General features: G+C 35.5%; 1 protein-coding gene across 1 annotated transcript in view; it reads left to right on the top strand.

Moving 5' to 3' along the window:
* Positions 1-5,996, top strand: part of LOC145692610 (uncharacterized) — an 87,631-nt gene extending 81,635 nt beyond the window's left edge. Inside the window, exons 15-17 of the mRNA XM_081767931.1 lie at positions 388-496; positions 3,818-3,924; positions 5,884-5,996. Coding sequence (XP_081624057.1) covers positions 388-496; positions 3,818-3,924; positions 5,884-5,996 — 329 coding nt within the window. The remainder of the gene's footprint in view (positions 1-387; positions 497-3,817; positions 3,925-5,883) is intronic.
* The last annotated feature ends 16,735 nt before the right edge of the window (positions 5,997-22,731 follow it).

Genomic DNA, 22,731 nt, shown 5'->3' with positions numbered 1-22,731 from the left:
CTTTATCTCCAGTCACAAATAGGGAACATCTGCCGTTCATATGGGAATACGAAAGAGTTAAGAAAAATGACAGAACAGTATTTTGCGTGGCCAAGATGCGCAGGTAAATTTGCAATTACCATCATAGGGTAAAAATTGCTTCAATGATGCCAACTTCGAAGATAGATAGGTGGCCTAATTACAGAGTAATAAGTCATGAATGGCTTATGGAAAAATGCACGTTCAAGACGAACCAAACCAAGATGACCAGGTGGCCAAGCTAGAGAGTTGCTAAGTAGATAGAAATTGTTATAATATGATTTTATCTTTTATTATTTAATGTGATTGGAGAAACTTTTATTAACATTTCCTGTCATAGTTTTCTCTTATAATAGAATTTTGTTTCAGGGAAGGATAGAGAAAATCAAGCTTCACAGAAAAAATCAGGTTCCGACTGCAACTGCCTCCCGAGTTGTACAGAAGATAGAATTACTAACACATATATGAGGACTGTGTTGTAAGTATGTATTTCTCTCTATTAATTATATATTAAACAATCAGTGAACATTTAATAATGATAAATACGAGGGTAACTCAAAAATTATCCGCAATTTGGACACAACTCTTCTTGTACACTGACCTCTGTCCTCGTTTATTTTATTGTTAAGCTGTTCTGATCATGAGTATGAAAGAATGGCCCTAATTCCTCCATTTGTCTCCCTTTTGTTTCAGATAGATCATGGCCACTCCATTAAACGTTTGCACCAAGCGAGGAACAACGAGCAGTGATCCGGTTTGTGTGGTTGGAAAGTACATTAGAAACCATGACTAATACCAGACAATGTACCACTTTATCAATAATCACTCGTCTGTGTGACAGAACCATGTTATGCACACGCTCATTGTCACCATTTGTGACCGTAGGTTGCATCCCAGTTCCTTCCTCCTGCGTAACACTTGTGTGACCATTTTTGAATATTTCATTCCATTCGTAGACACTCCGTTTCGGTAAGACAATATTTCCCTACCGTGTCGAAAGTCTTTCATGGATTGCAGTCCCTGATACACTTTTCGACCAGAAAACCGGATCATTGTTCGTTGCTCCTCTTAGGTGCAAACTTCTAATGGACCGACAATGACAATGATCTATCTGTAACAAAACGAAGACAAACGGAGGAATTAGGATTAAAATTTCGTAGCATGATCACAAGAGCATAACAATAAAAATAAACAAGGGCAGAGGTCGGTGTGAAGAACGTGAGAAGAGTTATGACCAAATCACATAAATATTTAACTTAACCTCGTATTTATCAGTTTTATTAAAATTAAATAGTTCATTCGTAAATAAGTTAGGTTGGGGTAAATATAATTATATATTGAATTAATTATTTTAACAGTTTACGACTTTTTCCATTTACACTTTCAAAGTCTCTTGAAGCCTCAAGACACAACTCGCAATAACCAGAGGTTTAACCTTTGAATCTTTCATTATCCTGAATACGGTGAGCTTATCTGTGGTTCCTTGAATTTTACACAAAAGAATATCGTTGCAAAACGAAGACAGCACATCTATATCATGTTCGTATAATTTTAAATTTTCTTATATTAAAATGTTTCACATAATATTTCGAAGTCAACTTTGAACATAAAGTTCCCTATCGCGTACCTCAAACTGGAGTTTAGCATGTGAGTTTTATTAAAATGTGGATTGTAAGTAGGAAAAAAGGACTCAAAAAATATGTCAAAAATAAATCACTTCACCCTAAGAATGAATTACGACAGCTTTCTTCGAGTGCAGATTACTCTAAATAGAAATTCTTGTAAAAAAAATAATAAAATCTGATTTCCTATAGATGTAATCAAGAGAGGATATATATATTATCTTGTAAGTCACATTTCAATCAGTCAACATCTATTTTTCAATGTCACATTTCAATCAGAGTGAAATGAAATTTCTAGTTTATTTGGTTCTCATTTTAATAAAATTTAATGTACGTTGGTTTCACACACTTTTTATCATGGATATTTTTCTTATTTGTATTCAAAATCGTGTGTTAATTTTATTTATATATATGATTAAAAGTTCAAAGAGTAACCCGATTTCAATAATAATCAGTGGCGCAAATTCCGGGGGATAAAGGGGACGTGTTCCCCCTACTCTTGAAACTGGTGGGGACTGTCCCCCCAATATTCCGATTTGAAAAGTGCTTTTTGGGGATAAGCGTGATGATTTGTGTCCGAGTTCCACAAAAGAAAGTGAGATCAAATTGATTCACCTTGGCTTTTCCATTTCACCTTAATGATGTAAAGATTTGAAACTTCATTGCATTAAATTTGTCATTAATTATTGTTAGTCTATTTCCAACTATTTGTTTAACTCTTGTAACGATTCCTACAATGCTATTGAGATCATCATAATTTTGCTCTCGTCATACATAATTGATTTTCTTTCTTTGGGGAACTCATTATTTATATTATTATAAAACAAGTGTCCTAAAATGTTAATGTGGATCATTGTGGATGCCTCAGTAGAAACATATCAATTATAAATATGAATATATTCAGGTTTCAGAAAGTGTTCACGGAACTGATATGTACCACTACTTCATCTAGATCTCCTGATATATAATACAACAGGTTCAACTCAGAAATCAGATTCATCTACTGTAACATGAGTCTCATCTTCCCCTCCCTAGAATAATCCTCAAATCTGTCCGCCTTCCAATGTTGAGGACAAATATGCTCCCTTCATCTTCCGCTGAGCACTGTTTATCAACTTCATAAATATTTTGAACATCGCTATATATATGGAAACGTTCTTACCCATCCCCTCCAATGTTGAAGACAGATTTGCGCCGCTGATCATAATTATCCCAAATTTCATCGAGACATCAAAGTAATTACAAAGTCTTCGATTACCTCTCATCCACAATTATATACCTAGGTACTATGAAGCTGCCATTAATATAGTTTGTGAGAGGCCATAATGATCAACTTCGAAACCGTAAGGCAGGTTGACAATGGTTTATATTATGGATAATTTTGCGTCCTACTATAATTAAGTGTAATCCGTATTGGAATCGTTTTCTCTTGTTTAAAGAGCGTGTGTGCAATAATAAAAAAAAGGTTGTCGGAAAACGACTAAAACTCTTTTCTCACGAGCGTTTTGGTTTATGAAAAAAGAAAAAACGTTATATTTATAACGCGTTTCAAGAAACACAGGTTTTTTAACACAAATTGTTATATTTATTTTTAAAATATTCATTTATTTAAAAAAGCTAAAATTCTGAAAAAATGCTACATACGCTCTTCTAACCAGTGGCGGATCCAGGGAGTTCGATCGGGGCGATCGCTCTCCCTAGAAGAAGAAACTTTCTTATTTTATATATATAAATAAAACCCATCCCAAAGTTTGAAGCTCTTAAAAGTAGCTCTAAGTAGCAGTATGACAAAACACCGACCCTCCAGAAGTCGGTCCTGGATCCGCCCTTGCTTCTAACATAAAGCGATTCAATTCTTAGGCATACTTCGCAATGGTGAAATTCTCCTTAAGATTTGGAGTGTACCACCTGATCGGGGATAGGTTAAAACTCTATCAGCACCAAACAATGTTGAAAATAATAAGTTTCATATTATGTTACTATTAATATACAAGACATTAGTGCTAAACAGAAGATATCTAAGAAGAGAGTAGATATCTAAAACTTAATTGTAGTGCGTTCTGAAATTTTAAACAAGAATTTTGCATTTGTGTTAGAGCTATTGCTGTCTGTTTAGTAACTAAATAAATTTGTTAGTTCTGAATTCCAAAGTTATTTCGTAAATTTATTTTTCTTAGGACGTCAGACAAATCAGAAACCGATTACCATGTATCTACATATGTGTTTGAGTTAGATAAATTTAGAACGAGACTTGCAGTTGTCCATGATTATTTAGATATCGCAGGTAAGTGTAAAGTTTTCCATTCCTTGCAATAGATGTGATGATGAATATATGAATGACTGTAGTTGTGCAATGAGGTAGGTTCAAAAGAAGCAATTTGCGAATTTCAGCGACGGAATTGCGCAAAATATGTGAAAGGTGGCATTTAGTTCATATATAAAAGTGAGGTCTTTAGGTCCACTTGTTGAATTGCCGATAATGTCTTCAGTAAAACGCCTATTTTTAATTATTTTAAACAATATGTTACTTCGATTTTTACTTGTGTGTACTTTACATTGATGATGCTGATTCTGATGATGCTGATTCGCTATTATCTATGTACCTTCTAAATAAGGTGATTTTCTAAATGTTACTAGTAAAAGTTGTATGTCTGCTTCTGCCTCCTTTTCGTTTATTGGTTTTCTCTGTTTATGTTCCTTATATTTCATTTGTAGCTTTCTTTTGATTTGTAGATATGTCATATTTTTGGAAGATGTTCTGCAACGCAGCTGATTACAAACACGGAAGAGAAGGTTAATTTAAAATGGGTGGAGCGCAGTGTACCCAAATGTATAGGCATATCCCGAAATGTACGGATTTTTAGACATTCTTTTCTCTGGTTGCCGTTCTTCTATGAAAAAGACAGCAGCTGGTAATTATTGATTGAATGTCGGATGATCCGATTATATTTTCAACAGTTATCTCGAAATTTTTATTCACATCTTGCACTACAGTTGAGATCTATTGCTTATTAGCTACAGAAATTTCGAACCCCTTTTCATTAGAAAATTACCAATTATTTATAAATGTATATCCGACTATTATTATTTACGAAATGGTGAAAAGGGTATGGAATTTCTTAATAAAACTCCTTGTTTTACAGTAACTAATGGATATCTATATTCGTAATACTAAAGAAACTAAAGTTACCTCCATTTGCACTGAGTAACTTTTAACTAAAATGTATACTTTTTTGTCGGTATTGTTTGACTTATTTGTTATGAAATATATTTGCAGAAGAAATGTAGTTTATGAGATATAAAATTAGTTTCTTTTATAAATTTCTAATTACGTTCTTATTTGCATTTATTTCAATATAATTTCACACGTTTCCATGTGCCATTATTTATTCTAGTGATTTTAAACCGACAAGGTTTATAAGTATTTGTTTCAGTGCTTATAGTAAAAGAAGTGAAATATAGGCATAAACGACCAATTTTGACCTCAAATCATTAAATTTGAAATTTAAATGCTTAACAAATATTATAGTTTTAATCATTTCATCATATCTCCATCTTTAAAAAAATAGATGAACATCAGGACCGAGTTTCGAACCCTGAACCGCCAAATCTCACAAGTTTTTTATGAGTATTTTGTCTCTCACCACGCTCGGCTACCGGCGACACAAGTACGACTTTCACCTAGTGTCTATATAAAGAACGGAAGGAAAATACAATTCCCTCTGTACAGATCTGTGGGAATTGTGATGGATCTAGGTTCACATTTTTGAACTTAGTCTTTGAAATGTATTCTACCATTCTGTGAACAAAACATATATTTCAATAGTTCTGCGCACAAAGTTATTTTCAAGGCAGTCTGAGACTTGATGCGGATCAGATATTGGTAGAGAGGAAAGTGAATCTTTGTTCCTGACTTGTTATGAATATTACTTACAGGATTTGCGTCAGTTTGTTGTATATCTCGCCAACAAAACTAAGTCTAGTTTAACAACAAAGCTGTGTCAAAAGATAAAATATTGTGACTTTATTTAATTCAAACCTTGGAAGAAGGAGCAAATAATAAATACGAACAAATTAAGATAATTTAGTAATAAATATAATAGCATTACAAGAATACAAAATTATCTTATTTCGCTTGCTGATGATCGATGATATAAACTAAAAAATATCATGTAACTAATTGTTAATTAACGAAGCCTTATTTCGTGTTATTTTTTAACAATATTTTTCTTTTTCTTTTCAGTATCTATTGGCAGTGTAGTGTCTCTTTTCCTTGGAGCCAGCATAATGAGTGTTCTTGAAATTTGTTATTATTTTTTCATAAGACCCTTATGCACAGCATACAGTAAAGTGTGAAAAGAAATATAGACATCAAGATCCCATACACTATTCAATAATAATATTAACGCATATTAAAGGATGTTTATTTCATTGGAAACACTGATACGAAAGGTATAACATGAAGAATACAATTTTTGTACTCTTAGTAAGTGTTCTATAAATAAAAGTTGATAAAGTTTGAATTACTTGAACATCTTACAAATATATAGATTTATGTTAGACGAGGAGTAGTTATAAGTAAGAGAGCAGTATAAGAGAATTTAGAACTAACGCACTCATGATTTAACTATGTACTTTCAGGTATCATTAAGTTTAAATTTGCATAATTGCATGTGTAAAATCATAGTAGCTGATATTAGTTTCCTATTTTCACATGAAAAAAACACGCATTATACATATTTTTAATAGGAAGAGAATAGCACTAAGATTTTGTGAAATATATTTATTTTGATAAAACTGAAAAGTTCAAAGGCTAAATTCACTTTCGTATAATGACTCCATGCTGTAAGTATCGGTGGACCACCGATTGGCAACTAGCAACTTGTCGCCAAAAAATGGCGGTCCCACACCAACGATCTGCGGTGGCCCCACTTCCGTTTTGAAAATTATACCACCAGCGGCAGAGATGCGACGGAACGCCAATGGACCCCAAATGTATTCCCCTAAAATACGTTAAATCGCCTATATGCTTAATTTGTTTGCATCTAGGTCAGTCTAAAAATATTATCGAAAAGTTTTTTAAAAAAATAGTTTCCTTAGCTGGCGCAAACCACCAATCTTCGGATTACTAGTCAACTGCTTTTCCGACTTTGCCACGGAGGCGATGAGGAAAACACAGCTTGTAAATGGTTGAATCATTGAAGTCTTTTTAATATGGCTAATTACAGGACTGCTTTAACCGTGTATATTTGACGATATTTATTTGGAATCACATCAAATGCACTCGCCATGTAATTTTGTAACAAAATGGCAAGCGTCTATTTACTTGATTTCATATTACTCCCATATTCACTTGCCAGTGAACGGCGACAGTTGCCACCTAAATCCACACAATTATAGGCATAAAGGATGGGTCATAATAAGGGCCATTTTCTGTCTTTCAAGGAATTGTAATGAAAGTTGGCATCTGTAATCTACACCATATTCCTCGTGAAAAGTCGTTTAGACTATGTTGAGATCGTTTCCAGTTGTTCCTGTAGAGCTTCCGGAAATTATCTACTCCTTACTCCAAACTTCGAAAACTCGAGGTGGGTGCGTGATAAACGGATTTGTGTGGAAAGTGGCAGTATGACGAAAAAATTCGCAATAATCTTTTGTTTCAATTATAAAAATACATAAAATTACCAAATATCAAGACCACAGGTTTGTTTGTTACATTATGAGAACAATTTGTTTAGGAAGAAAGCGTGTTCAGTGAACCTGAATTTTGACATCAATATTTATTTCCGAAGTTGTATTAACAATAGAGCGGACACTCGGAATAACTATGTCAAACTTTAGTTTGATGTATTTTCTTGAACATAATACAAACTCAGGTTGTTCTGGAAATCCGCTATATATTTAGAAAAACTGTACACTTTAAATCCCATATATAATATTAATCTACAGTGAAGCAAAAATTGTCAATTGCAAAAAATAAACTATCAAAGAAAAATATATGAATTCATCGAGGTTAAATATCATCCTGAAGAATGCTTAATCGTCTTCTGCATAGTCCGTCCAGTCATCCTCCATCTTTTTCTGAGCATCTTCGACGTAATCCTCATATAATGCAGGGTCATGGAATGCGGTTGAGTCGTGTCTGCGAAAGGCAAGGTGCCACAAAACCGAAGCTACATAAGCACAGCAGCCTATCACCCTGGCACCGGCCTTGCACTGATAATGCCATCCCAGGATATCAGCAACATCGTATTTTATCCCCCGAGTCCAGGTGTTGGAATCCGTGTGGCGAAATTGAATTTTAACACGAATGACATCATCATCTTGCTGATTAAGAAATAATTCATAGGCGCCTGCAGTGTTCACATCTCTCTAGTATAGGTTTTCACTTGTTTAAGATGGCGTACGTCGAGAGTTAGTTCACGCAGCATCTCTGCGGGCAATACAAGAAAGTTCGGATCTTGCGCATCCATCCAAGACCATTTTATTTTGCTGTGCTTGCGGTCCCAACCTTTATGGTTTACCGTTGGTTGGAGTTCGTTTTCTTTGTGAAGAATAGCCCGGATCTTTCATGCAATATATGTCGTGGGAGATGTGAAATATGAGTTAAGGCTGAAATGTATTGCAAAGCGCACAAACAATTCGCACATTGTCCCCAGTAAATGCAATCTGGTTATTATTCTCAATGTGTTCCAGGGTCTTCCATTTCTTCATTCTGGAATTATCGGATTCGACAACCCATCTTATTTTTGTTACCATACGAGAGTGGTTGGCTTCCAGTGTTGTATGTTGCTTTTGCGTCTTTGCAAAGAAGCACGACATTTGACTATGGAATCCGAGGTCTTCAAGTAGGTGCAGTGAGTCTGAAACCCCGGTTTACGACAAATACATCGTCTTCTTTTAACCAGGCATACATCTCTTCAACATCACCACGGAGCATTTAGTCCGTAATCACTGCATCGGAATCTTTAGACCAGCAAGGACCCAACATGGGTAGCAAATACCCGTCACTGCGAGGACCATCATAATTCGCTTTTGCCTGAGGGGGAAGTACAATCAACTGTGAACTGTTTGGGCAGATAATGCATTTGTTGTGAGCATAAGAGGTCGTCCTCAGGGAAGTGTTATCGTTATTACCTTTTTACATACTTCTGATTTGCTCCTGGAACAAACTGTGGTTCCTGATCCGCGTTTTTCATGAAAAGTAGTTTGGTAAACAGTTTACTCTGACCTTCCGCTGGTTTGTCTCTGATCGGTGTTGAGGGTGGTTCTGATGGGTGACCATGGGTTGACGTTGAAGGTTGGTTTGATGGTTTGCCTTTGGCATTGCGATAGAGATTGGTGGCTTCTTTTGGGCCGAGGATGAAAGCTAGTTGGACTTTGTATCCTGCGTAGTAGTCTTAGTTGTTTTGGGTTTCTTTGGTATCGCCTTGTAACAGCGAAGGCACATAAATTCTTTCGTTTCACATCCCGCTCTATACGTGCGAGTAACATATCCGCTTAGTGTCGCGTTCTTCAAATGCTTACTGCACTGTATACATTTCACTGTCTTCGATTTTGGGGGCATTGTGCCTAACAGTATGATACCCATGCACTTCGAATGACAACATTAAGTGCCAGTTCCACTATCCACACTTTTACAGTCCCCCTCACATTCTCTTCGAAGGGGACCTTTTGTTGACTAGTATAGTCTATACAAAACAGAAATGGAAAATGTAATTGCTATTTACACTATCCACACTACATATTTGACTCTAGCACACGGTACGCTATATTCTTATACAGCACACTGGCATTATCTGTCATTATTCCCATCCTTCTTTTCACTCCTGATTTGGACTAAGAATAAGCGTCACACGTCAAGTAACATTTTCACACTACAATATTCTTAAAAACAACAACAACTACCCATTTATCGGAAGTTCCCTATTTGTGGTATTTATAACACTATTGTGAGCTTATCAGAAAGAACGTCTCCCTCCTCGCAAGCACCACGAGCAAATCAGAAGTTCAAAGCGCCGTTATGGATGGATGGCGTTACGTCAAAGATGCCTAGAGTAAGGTGGATGATGACTGGACTAACTATGCAGAAGACGATTAAGCATTCTTCAGGATGATATTTAACCTCGATGTCTTCACATATTTTCTTTGATAGTTTATCATTTGCACAAATGCCTTTTTTCTTCTGTTTTTGCTACACTTTGGATTCATATCATACATACATTTTAAGTGTAGTTTTTCTTAATATATAGCGGATTTCCAGAACTATCTGAGTTTGCAGTGTGTTCTACTAGATATATCAAGCTACAGTTTGACATAGTTTTGGTGTTGTTCTGAGTGTCCGCTCTATTGTTAATACAAATCCGAAAACGAATATTGATGGCAAAATACAGATTCTCCGAAGATGCTTTTTCCTAATCGAATTGCTCTCATAATGTAACAAATAAACCTATGGTCTTGCTATTTGGTTATTTGTGTGTTTTTTTCAGTGAAACAAAATATTATTGGGAATTTTCCCGTCATGTTGCCGCTTTCCACGCAAATTAATTTATCACGCACCTACGTCGATTTTTCGCAGTTTGGAGTAAGGGGTGACTTCCGGACGCTCTACAGGAACAACCAGAAATGATCTCAAGATAATCTAAGCCATCGTTTACGCGGAAGGTGTATATTACAGGTATTAACTTTCATAGCAGTCCCTTGATAGGCAGAATATGGCACTTATCATGACCCATCCTTTCAAGATTTTTACTTCATGATGTTAAGGCAGGAGTGACTCTTGACCACTGGAGCTCAAATATTGTCCTTATAATAACAATTCGTCATGAAAAAATAATATATAACAATAATAACCACATTCACATGACTGGCGATAGTTCGTGTTGGTCCCTTCGCGATTCTCCTCGACGAATCGAAGGAGCGCGGACCAAAACGAAGTCCTCGCGGTTACGTAGGTAACTTCAATACCCCGACTCTAGATATCTCTTTTGACTCGACAAATCCCTGCCACTAGTTGCATACTAGCGGCAATCTTTCGCCTCGTCGCTATATTGACGATCGCTATTTATTTTTCAAGTGGGCCACTATGTATTTACTTAGAAAGGATTTTCATAGCATTATTGCGCTCCAATTTCACCCAGACGAATACACTGTTTACAAAAGTTAATATTGATGTTTTTAAAGAGTAAGGTGTAAGCCAGTAACTATCGTAGCAATCACCCTTTACGACGGATCTACCTACGATATGCAACTCCTAAATGTGATGGAAGCTCTTACCATATTTTTAAATTTACCTCTTGAATTTGATAATAACGTTATTGTGCAAGTTATTAAGCAATAGTGAACAATAAAATGAAACAAACGAGATGTGGTTCCAAACTTGCCAGCCAGCAGTGTGAAATGGAATTTGAACTTTCAATATTGTTATTAGAAAACCGATACATTTACGGTTAATCTTTAACAGATTCCGGGACTTGATATCATACGAAGGAAATTTCGTCGTGTGATTTTCTTGTCGATCCTTAAATCACAGAATTAGTGACAGTGATAACGAAGGAAGAAAATACGCAAACGACTCCCAAATATCTAAATATGTGACATTTTATTTACAGAATTCAGACCCACCAACACTTTTCTACATCTTGTGAACCACCATTGCCCTTACAAAAAGTCTCACTTAGACACTATTCACCCAAAAGCAGATGAAGAACTTGTGCTATTACCAGACACAAATCAAAACTATTAAATAACACTTCTACCATGAAAGCTATCTATAAAGCTAGGAACTTTAACTCTACATGCTGTGTTATTAAAAGCGCACTTGACGTCACAAATAATGATTTATGTTAATCATTCTGACCGGACAAACTCTAATTTCTGAGGTCTCCGTACAGGGGGAACGCCGAACGCCTTCTATGCAATTCACTGCCCTTCCTTCAAATACAGACGGTAACAATCTAGCTTAGATAATGAAACAAAATCATCTATTCCTGACACAATGCGAGAATTTCGTTCCTGGAACAAACGTGGTACACGTGTTTCTTCCCCTCTGCTAGTGAATGTAATAACCACACTAATAAAGGAAAGGCGGGTTGTCTTCGTCATTGAATATCTCAGGATGATATTACATCACGTAGAATCAACTACCTGAGGAGTTTCTAAACGTTTTTGTCTCTAAAGAATTACCAATTCACGTTCTCCTATTCGCCACTAACACTTTTGTATGTCAAAATATTATAGCTACATTGTTAGCTTTTTTAGGTTATCCTTCTTATAATACTGTACATTGCACGTGTTATTTCTGTCAATGCTAGCGAAATAGCGTTATAAAAGAAGTGTTTAAGAACATTAAAGCCAAGGTAGTTGAAATGTGGTAATTTTGAAACAGTTATATTTGTGAAAGAAGAGATAAAAATAGCCCTTTAAATGTTGAGAAGTAACATATATAACGTTATAATGGAATCATGTAGTTGCAGTAAACATCTAAGGGCATTCATGCCATCAATTTAGGAGTTAAAGAGTTTTTATATTCTGAAGAATTGTTGTCTCTGCTGTCTGCGTATTTTTATAACATGTTGCTCATTAGTGATTTTAATTTCGTACTTCAAGATGATGTACTTCAAGTGGTACGCTATTCTATAATCCCGCACTTCAATTTCCTGTTACTAAGTCAATGCTGGTCGACTATTATTTACTGTAATAATGGTCATGTATTCACTCTTTTGCTCAGAATGTCTCATCTAAAATCGGCCGTTTATATGTTAATGAACAACAGATAAAACTACAACTACAACAGATTACACAATAACTATGATGTTTGTGTAACCCCATTTACAGAATTTCATATTGATCCACTGTATTGCATATAGGTACGATCTTATTGGAAAATATCGAACTCTAGTCTAAATGGTACTGACTTTATTAATAACTTTTGTTCGCTTGGTATTTAAGGCTTAATCATAGACACATTTATAATATAACACATCCGTTGTATTAGCGATATGTAAGAAATAAAATAAATATTTGTAGATTTTTTGAGACAAAAGTAAAGATAATTAAAGTATGTTGCAACTTTTATGCCATGTTCAAACCTTACTAGTAGAATACCCATTATGCGGAAAATGTTGTACCAACATATGCAGTATTATAAAGGTAAAATTTAAATTTACATATAGGGTGTACTGAAAAATGCCGATATTATAATAAAACTAGCTCTGTTGTAGATACTGAACTCTTGATGATATATCATCTGATCCGTGCTAATAAATGTAATCAAAGTGCTTTAATTTCAAAAGTGGTCTCGAACACTCAGCAGGTACTCAATAATCGAAGTGAAACCAGAGCACATTTCTACTATTTACCACGATCTGTATCATACACAAGAGAATATTGTTACTGTCTTCCAATTTACCCATTTACTAAATTGTACAGTGTCATCCGAATACATGTTCATAGACCCATATTCGAAGACTGAGATTCAGGAAGCTATACTCAGTTAATAGCGTTACGAACCTCCTGAAGTAGATGGAACTCAAGAGGTGTTTCCTGTTACTGCCGAAGAGTTTACAATTTTTTGTCAATAAAATATTGCATCATTCTGTGATTAGTGACTTCGCTAGACAAGTAATTATATTAGTAATAAAGTTTTGTAATTTCTTTAAACATTACACAGTATTAACTATGTTAAATGCTACTACCAAATAGTAGCAAACTGTTTTTTCTTCAATAGGTTTTAAAATATGTTCTCAATCATCCTACTTCCGATGTAAACACGATTTTTAGAAGGGAAAAATGTTAATGTATTTGTGGGTCTTCGCTATGGAATGACATATTTTGATTACAATAAATATTGTAAATATCCCCACATCACGACACGAGCACATGTCAACAGAACACGTGCTATTGATGATAAACAGAATAGCAGACTTGAAACAGAAACAAAAGACACCGAGGAACGCCGAAAGAAGACGGACCTTACGGATGAACCCGAAGAGGACGGATAAAAGCCGGACCACTGAGGGACCTGGCATCAGTCGACCAACTGATCGTAACCTATCCTAAACCCTGGAGGTTGCTATGAAGCTAAGGTGTTATCCAAACCGCAAGTAATCCTTGGAGGCTGCTATGAAGCTAAGGGGATCACCTTAAATACAATACCACGTAAATATAAATATGGCCTTCTCTCCATAGATTTAAGAACAGCTTTTGATTTGGTTAAGCGTGAATATTTGTATTAACTAATGAGGAGAGAACTTGGATTTTATCTAACCGTGATGACTCAAGGAAAACTCTTGTATTTATTTTCACGATCTTAAATACAATATAATTGCTAATTACCGCGGGTAGTGTCAATGAAGAGATTAGTTCGAAGACGATGTTATCTTTCTATAGGTCTTCATAATATTAATGTTTTACCATTAATTTACGAATTACATACAATGCACATGCCGTATACATTTCCCTTTTTAATCTCAACATCACAGCGTGCTCACATATAACGTTACTATTTATTACAGAACGAGATGACATCGTCTTGACATTAAGCATTCACTTCAAGTAACACAAAACACTGGGTAATGCAGTTATTTTTAAAAACTAGCATTCGGTTTTCGGGGTGCCGCGGTGGCTCAGTGCTAGAGCGTTCACCTCTGGTGCGTGGGGTCTCTGGTTCGATCCCCGTTCAAAACAAGTGAACTTTGTGGTGGCTCAACACCGTCTGCGTAGGTTTTCTCGGGGTTCTCCCGTTTCCATCCACTTCCTTCATTCCACCATTTTCACTCATCTCTCATTATTACCGTCTCCTTTAGCCTAGCCGGCATAAGTGTAGGACGTAAAACTCAAAGATGTCATTTCATTTTCTGGATTTTCAAAGTATTACTTTTCCTATCATGAAAGTTGACCGAATAAAGATTCTACGTTTACATTTTAATTGTAGTTGCCAACAGATGATCTTAGAAAACTGGACTTTAGACCTCACAAAGTGAATTGTGGACATATAGTTCCTATTGTCCTGAGAAACGAATTTGGATTATATTATAGCTCACTTGCAGTTGTTATAAGTTGCCAAAACACATTGATCGCTCTACGCAAGATGCAGTTTATTGGTTTGTTTGGAGAGTTAGTATTTTCAAAAAGCACATGTAAACTAAAAATGTTGGAGGTCTTAAATTGGTTAATATATATTTAAAAGGTATTTAATTTCTGGTTAATTCTAATTAGAACTAACTGCTCAATTTAGCAAGTTTCCCTAAAGTATTTGTGTATATTGGGAACAGACGATAGTACTAATTCTTGCCCTAAAAACGTTGAATTCTTGCATACTGTAAAATATTTGTACAAGACGCATATCAAATATTAATGAGCGATACATTTTTATGCCGGGATTACAATACTGCTTAAGGTGATCATGAGCGCGAGTGTATCCTAAATATTTGTAATTGCAACAGAGATAGAATCTGACATTGTGTATCCTTGAAAATGAAATGAAATATTTGAGTTTTACGTCCTACGGTTATGCCGGTTAGGCTAAAGGTGACGATGATGATGAGTAATGAATGAAATGGTGGAATGAAGAAGGTGGGAGGAAACGGGAGAACCCGGAGAAAACACACGTACAAGGTGTTCGTCCACCACAAAGTTCACTTGGCGGGGCTGAGATCGAACCCAGGACGACAAGCACCAGAGGTGAACGCTCTACCACTGAGCCACCTCGGCCCCAATATATGCTTGGGTAGCAGTAAGATAAAATTATTGGTGTAATACAAAATCCCGGGAAATTGTGAAGTGAGATCTGTCATGTGATTTCTGAATGGCAAAACAGAGAATGCAGTTGACATTCATAGAGAATTTGCACCATTTACCGACCGACACCTATGTTTGTCACGCAAAGGTGTAAGGTGCATCGGCAAGTGCATTAAGATATTCATGACGATGAGCGTAAAAGAACACCTAGTGTCCTAACGGGCGATCTACTGGAAAGTGTTAACAAGAAACTAAGATTGCCTATTCACAACAATTGGGCTTATTACAGAGGTGCCAGAAGTGTCTGCAGAAATACTGCATCGAATTGTGCCTGAGAAGCTGGGTCATCGCAAACTGTGTGCGCCGCAGGTGCAAAAACTATAAACAGATATTCGCAAAAAACAAAACAGGACAGGTGCATTTGATTTGTTGACACAATGGGCGGAGAATGGGAATGTCACTTTTCTCACAAGATGACGAGGGATCAAATCTTGATATATTACGCCAGTGAGGAGTCGAAACAGCAGTCAATGCAGTGGTTCTCTTAAAGCGAAGAAATTTAAACTTAAAAAAATAAGTTCTCAAAACCATGGCTAGCATGTTTTGGAAACAAAAGAGTTTGATTTTTATTTAATTCTTGGGAGCAAACAAATTTGGGTATTGCCAAACACTAAATAATCTGCAACATGCCATCCAAAATTGGTGAATAGCAAAGATACACTCAGAAATCCTTGTGATATATGCAACGCAGGCTCACATATACTTGTTTGTGTTCTTGAGACCATTCAAAGAAAACTTTTTAATCATACCTTTAGAGACGAAACCTTGTTCTTAGCGATTTCTCTATTTTTCATCATCTGAAGAAAGGCTCGCATCAAAGCGTTTATACCTAAACGATGGATTTCCGTATCACTGGATAGGGTCTATTAGTGAGAGTGATCTCGCTTTGTTCCCCTGGCCTCTCAGATATCCTGATTAAACGCCCTGTAACTTCTTCCTATGGGGTACGTTAAGGACATTATTTACGTATCCAATCCTTAGTCAACCTAAAAAAACGCATCAGTGTTGTAATGCAGACAATTGACAGGACTGTGCTATAAAATGTATGCAATAAGCTCGAGTTTCGCCTAATCATGTGTCGTGTCACCAAAAGGGACATATTGAACATTTGTAGAGGGTGTATAAAATTGGTGAGTTTCTTTTTATTTTCACATAGCTTCCATATGTATATAATATTTTTAATGAATGAATTCCAAACGAACGAATCATTTATGCTAGCCCTGTATTATATATTTACATACATCAATACAGGAGTGAATTCATTTTCAAACAACATAATGTTTAGATTGAAGTTTCCTTTTTTCAAAATTTGGAATAGGTGGGTTTGTCCACTTCTGGAATTTCGAAATTTTTTTAACTATATAATACATTTTCCTAAATTTGAATATATACTTCTGCAAATTTGATTGGCCCTGCTTACTCCCTTTCTATGCGTACAAAAATTTCGAAAATATATGGTGGAAAATAACAATTTATATTTAGCGGAAATTATATATTTTTCTTGGAAAATTTGAATTAAAATCAGGCGAAATTCGAATCTATGATTAAACTTCACTAAGAGAGATTGTGACATAATCATAGGATCATATAATCATGTGTATACAATGTTCTAATTTTTTTATTTGAACATGAATACCTTGAGACATTCTTCCTAAATGTTAATAGAAGTACATTTGGTCTACCCTTAAATTTAGACACCGTCGAAAAATATTAATTCGAGTTTGATTTCTATGAACCAGGTACATTTGGATTTGAATGGTCTACCTTGTGTCATTTTACATGTTAAAACTTTTAAACTCCTAGCTAAGGTCATTGTTGTGAAAGTTTGAAACTTTGAACATGATAGTTAATCATTAAAAGCAATTAGAATGAAACGTTATACATTGTGTATTTGAACTTATATTTTAAAGGTCATTGGTGAATAGATTTTCTTAATGTAAACTATTGACTATTCCCTGTTCAGCGTAAGCTCTAAACTCCGCTAAACAGAATATTTCTATACTTCCGCTTGTCACAAATACGATTGGCTAGCGATGTATCACTCCCACTCCCCACGGGAAGGAGCAAATTATACACGTGCAGTTTGACAATACTGTCTCGTGTTGTCCAGATATTTACAGCAGCAGCAGAAAAGAAAGTAAACACTCGAAAGATTAAAAAAATTGATTTTCACTGGAAACAATTATTGCTTAGTGAGTCAAGGTTTACCTTGTTGGTGTTTCAGCACAATACTTGCGGAACTGGGATTCATGCTAGCCATCTTTCAGACTTTAAAAGCAGAATACGCCTTCAAAGTTGAATTGGCGCCATAATTACTGCTACCTTAGGCCGAATAATTCATAGTCACTTGCAAACCGTCGTTTAAAATTTTAAAACGGTTTCAAAATGTTTTCTTAGAATTGTGCAATTACTGTCTTACAATCTTAGTTTGAAATTTTTAAAACTTACGATTGTAACTATAACTTATAGTCTAAGGCGGTTGGTAGAAAAGTTTTAACAGTTGAAACCAAATATGTAATTATTGAAAGCAATTAATTTGTAACAGTAACAATTTCACACTTCGAAGTTTACCAAGATTAAACTACAATAGTTTAAGTCATTAGTGGCCAATTTTCAGTGGAGCAATTTGATTGGCTGATCGCTTCGAAATTTTATTTTTAAATCTTTTAAATGTTTTGCATACTAATATTTAAAAATCTTTTAGTTAGTCGCAAAATTTTATATTGTAAATTTATTAATCCTTAGGATTTTGTTTCCGTGTGGTCTAGGCCATTGTTGAAAACAAAATAGCAGTTGAAACCTGATTGGTAGTTATTCACACTTTTTGATATATAACAACAATAATTTCACATGATTCACAGTACAAGGTCATTAGGAGAAAAGCTATCCTTGTTTACTTTGAAAATTTTGTACTCATTGAGATGTCCATGAAGTTTTTGTTAAATGTTTTAGTTTGAAAGTCGTGTGGATTTGTTGAAAATGTTTAAAATGTTTAGTTTAAATAATTTGCTTAAATTTTTACACTACCTGATCATTTCTAACTAATTGAAAAAATGTATATACCGAAGAAAGACATGTTTGTAATCAAAGGATCTGGCAATATAGTACGCAAATATTTCATTATCATCATGTAAGCGTATATGTTCGAACAAGCAAAGTAAACATAATTGCATCAATTATGTTTATGACGTGTATATACAAATGTCATTGGATACAGTATTTACCGTAATCTCATCAAACCTACCAATTTTCAGTTTCTAAACACACTTGATGAGTTAAATAATGCGCTAACTTTTCTACTTTACAACATAATTATATATCTCTAAAGTCGCAATCACACTTAATTGTTCGAATAATTTCACAAAACATACAAACACCAAATTTCGCATACATGTTAATCATGTGATGTGAGTAACAGGAAAATTCCGATAAATTGAAAAAGGCAACATTTTCCATGTAAATGAAGTGTGGAAATGTTTCGTCGTTTCGAAAAGCTGGTATTTATAGTAGTTGTATACATCATAGAAACGTCATATTTTGTCAGGCAGTGTAGCTAGGAGCATAGCTTGTGCTAAAAAAAAAGAGCATTAAAATTCGTTTTCGTTTGGAAGCACAAATCGAGAAAATGTGAAATTGTTAATGTCTGTTGCTAGAATTTCAAAATTTGGAGCGCATATTTATTCTGATGCGTAGTCTCCCAATGCGTGCGTAAACTTGAAAGAAATAGTCATCTTCGGTGTAAGAAAGTGCTAGGACTGTTTTATGGGTGCGTCTAATTCTAGACAACTTGTAGATATGGTGCAAACACGAAATTGCGTTCAAAATGTGTAGATGCAGCTTAAGTAAGGTGGAAAATCGGACATGTTGAAAAAGTCGTCATCTTCGATACAATATGGCGGCTCAGAAATTTGTAACCATGAAAATTGTAAGTTGTGCTCAAGGTAGGTAAGTCAGGTTTTGCTATATTATTAAAGATGATGTGTAGTTTAAGTGAAGAAACAAATCATTGGAGAAGTAGCCATCTTGAATGCAAAATTGGCATATTTTTGAATTGCCTTAATTTGGCCTGTTATGTGGTATGTTGAGGGTAATAGAACGTAGTCAGTTGGCTTTCAGGTAAAGCGTCTGCTTTCTAAGTACCAGGTCTGGGTTCGATTCCCAGGCAAACCTTGTTTTATCTTGCGTTTTTTTCTTATCGCGGTTGCTTCGTTTTAGCAAAATATTTTCTGTTGGTATTGCGTGAACAAAATATTTTCGTTATCACAGACATAGAAGGAAAGGATATATTTATACGGTAACTGTTGAGATGGTCTCGAAACTACGCAGAATGTTTCTGTGAAGCTTCGAGACGATTCATAACTATTTAAAAACAAACATATGTAGCTTTGGAGATGGGGCATTACCAGTGTTTCTTTCAGAAACAATGTTCCGGGGGATTACAGTTAGTATTCCCAGGAGCACTGCTGCTAATGGAATATTTATTACTCTATTATACACGTATTTGGTCTCCTGCGGGGGCACTGTAAAAGCCCCAAGGAGGCAGCGTACCCCTCAAAAAATATTGGGAAAAAACATTGAGCATCATTTCCACGATATACAGTCTGTTACAAAATAACTGCACCACCTGCTAAAATTTCGAGGTTTTAATTTCCCTTAAAAAAATGTTAATTAATTTTATCTTTAAAGGGGCTTAACGTATCATACAATTGTTCGCCAATGCATTTTGATACGTTTTGTTTATTGCTACTCATAGATTTTGTGTGATCTTTGCTCAACAGGTGGCAGTGCATTCACTATGCAAATGGCTGCCTCATGTATTCACAAGTGAATGGTGATCCGCTGATCGTTGTTCATGAAAATTTATTCCGTACGTAACCTTTCGTACTTGTGAGTTATAGTTTATGATATGTATATGATTTTTGTGATCGATCCTCTATAGTTAGAGTGATTACGTACTAGAAATGGGTAAAATACTGAACGACACATCCTCTCGTAAACAAAGGAAGATACTGGCGTTGTACTATCATGGCATTTCGCATTGTCAAATTGCAAAACGATTTGAACTGCATCATACAACGGTTGGTAGAGTTACTAAAAATCAAACAATGTATAATAAGTCCTCTTTGAGAGACAAATGTGGCCGAAGGCGAAAAAGAAGCCCATGGATAAACAGAAAAATTAAGGCCCTCCTCTGACAAGCAGAGCATCATCTTCACGACAAATCGCTCAAACTGTGTCCGATGATACTGGTATTAGTGTAAGCTATGTAACAGTTGTTAGACTGCTAAAGGAACAAGGAGTTCGGAAGAAAACACCTAGAAAGAAGACGATACTTAACGAAAATCACGTAAGAGCCAGGAAACACTTTCTTACCATGTACGAAGCGTGGGGTGTTGAAGAATGGGAACAGGTGATTTTCTCCGTTGAAAAAAGTTTAGGGTGCTTGTAAACGACAGTGGTGTCCGACTATGGATGAGAAGTGGGGAAGAACTTAATAGCGACTCTATATCACCGACAGAGAAGTTCGGTGACAGTATAATGGTGTAGGGCTGTTTCACGTCGAAAGGTGTCGGAAGACTAGAAATTTGCAACAGGTCAGTTAATGCACAGTATTATATGGACATTTTAAAGCGTAAACTTCTAGTAACAGCAAGGGATCATTTCTCAGGCAAAAACAAATTACTTCACATTTTAAGATGATAATGCACCAAGGTTCTGGTGGCAACCTAATTCTCCAGACATGAATCCTATTAAAAATTTATGGCATATAATGTCCCGCAAGCTTACAGGGAAGTGCTTCCAAACAAGGAAGGAGCTTATTGAAGCTGTGGTGCAAGCTGTGGTTCCATGACTTAGACGAATCCTTGTGCCAGTCTCTAGTACACAGCATGCCAAGTAGGTTGGCAGCACTGAAAGCGGCACATGGGAAACATACAAAGTACTGAATGGGGTATATACACAGTTAATGCTATTATACACTTAACAATACTGTTCAAGAAAACTCGCATCCATTTCTTGTTCATTAATGAGATGTTAACATGTGTTCATACAAAGTGCATGAAAACAAATATGTTCATACTTTTTGTAATAATGGCTATTTGTAGCTTATTATTATATAATATATTGCATTTGAATCGTTTGTCTCTATAGATGTAGTAGATAAAACACCAAACGATGTATAGAAATAATTTGAAACCATTGCAATTAACATATGTTATAATATATATAACAATCCGCAAAATTTATCGATTTTTCTTAGGCGGTGCAGTTATTTTGTAACAGACTGTAGTATCTAGACGAGACAAAAATGCATTTTGTCTCGCGAGAATGGTGTGTCCTTCAAACCGGAAATGATTGCTAACAATCTCCCTTTTTATACTCCGCGTTTAGATACATGCGTATACCAAGTTTGAAGTCTATACCACAACTGAAAAAGTATAACATTATATATTTTAAGGAAATACACACACACAAACACACACACACACACACACACACACATATATATATATATATATATATATATATATATATATAAAAGAGAACGTACAAATCCTTTGTTAGTTCATCATAGGTATAAAAATAAACGTATTTATATGCAACCCGCATGACCGTGTCACTCGGCGGGTTAACATAAATGACAGGCGTTATAATGGTTTTTATCATATCACTTGAAAGCGAAAAAGTAAAAATTATCTAAGTAACAAAGTTTATTGCGTTCGGGGGTGACCGCAGCGAAGCGGGGCGGGTTAACATAAATGACAGGCGATATAATGTTAACATTTACTGCAATCTTCTATGGTTTTTATCATATCACTTGAAAGCGAAAAAGTAAAAATTATCTAAGTAACAAAGTTTATTGCGTTCCGGGGTGACCGCAGCGAAGCGGGGTGAACGCTGCTAGTATATATATACGCACTTTTGACAATATTCTCGTCGGCAACGTATATAGTTATAATATATGAGATACGTGGAAAAGTGCCCCTTTCGGTTGTTTCTGTGCAGGACCGGTTGCAATGAAATGCGGCGTATAATAGACTAAGGCTTATAGGCAAACAATACTGTATATGCTATAAAAATAAACTTTGGAGGAAAGAAAAAGTGAGAAAAAGAATTTAATGGGAATCGAACCCAGGTCTCCTGCGCAGTAGGCTCACGTGATTCTCTTATACCACTCTATTCCTTAGATTTTCAAGTTCCTTCTTACTGCTGACATAGTACTGGTACGTAGCGGGCTGGCATCTGTGGAATTACACCTCTAAAATCGGAATAGTAATCGGGTTATCTATGA

This window comes from Thermobia domestica, chromosome 8 (genome assembly GCF_964235325.1).
Source record: "Thermobia domestica chromosome 8, izTheDome1.hap1.1, whole genome shotgun sequence".
Classification (NCBI taxonomy): domain Eukaryota; kingdom Metazoa; phylum Arthropoda; class Insecta; order Zygentoma; family Lepismatidae; genus Thermobia; species Thermobia domestica.
This window is presented reverse-complemented; position numbering and strand designations above follow the sequence as displayed.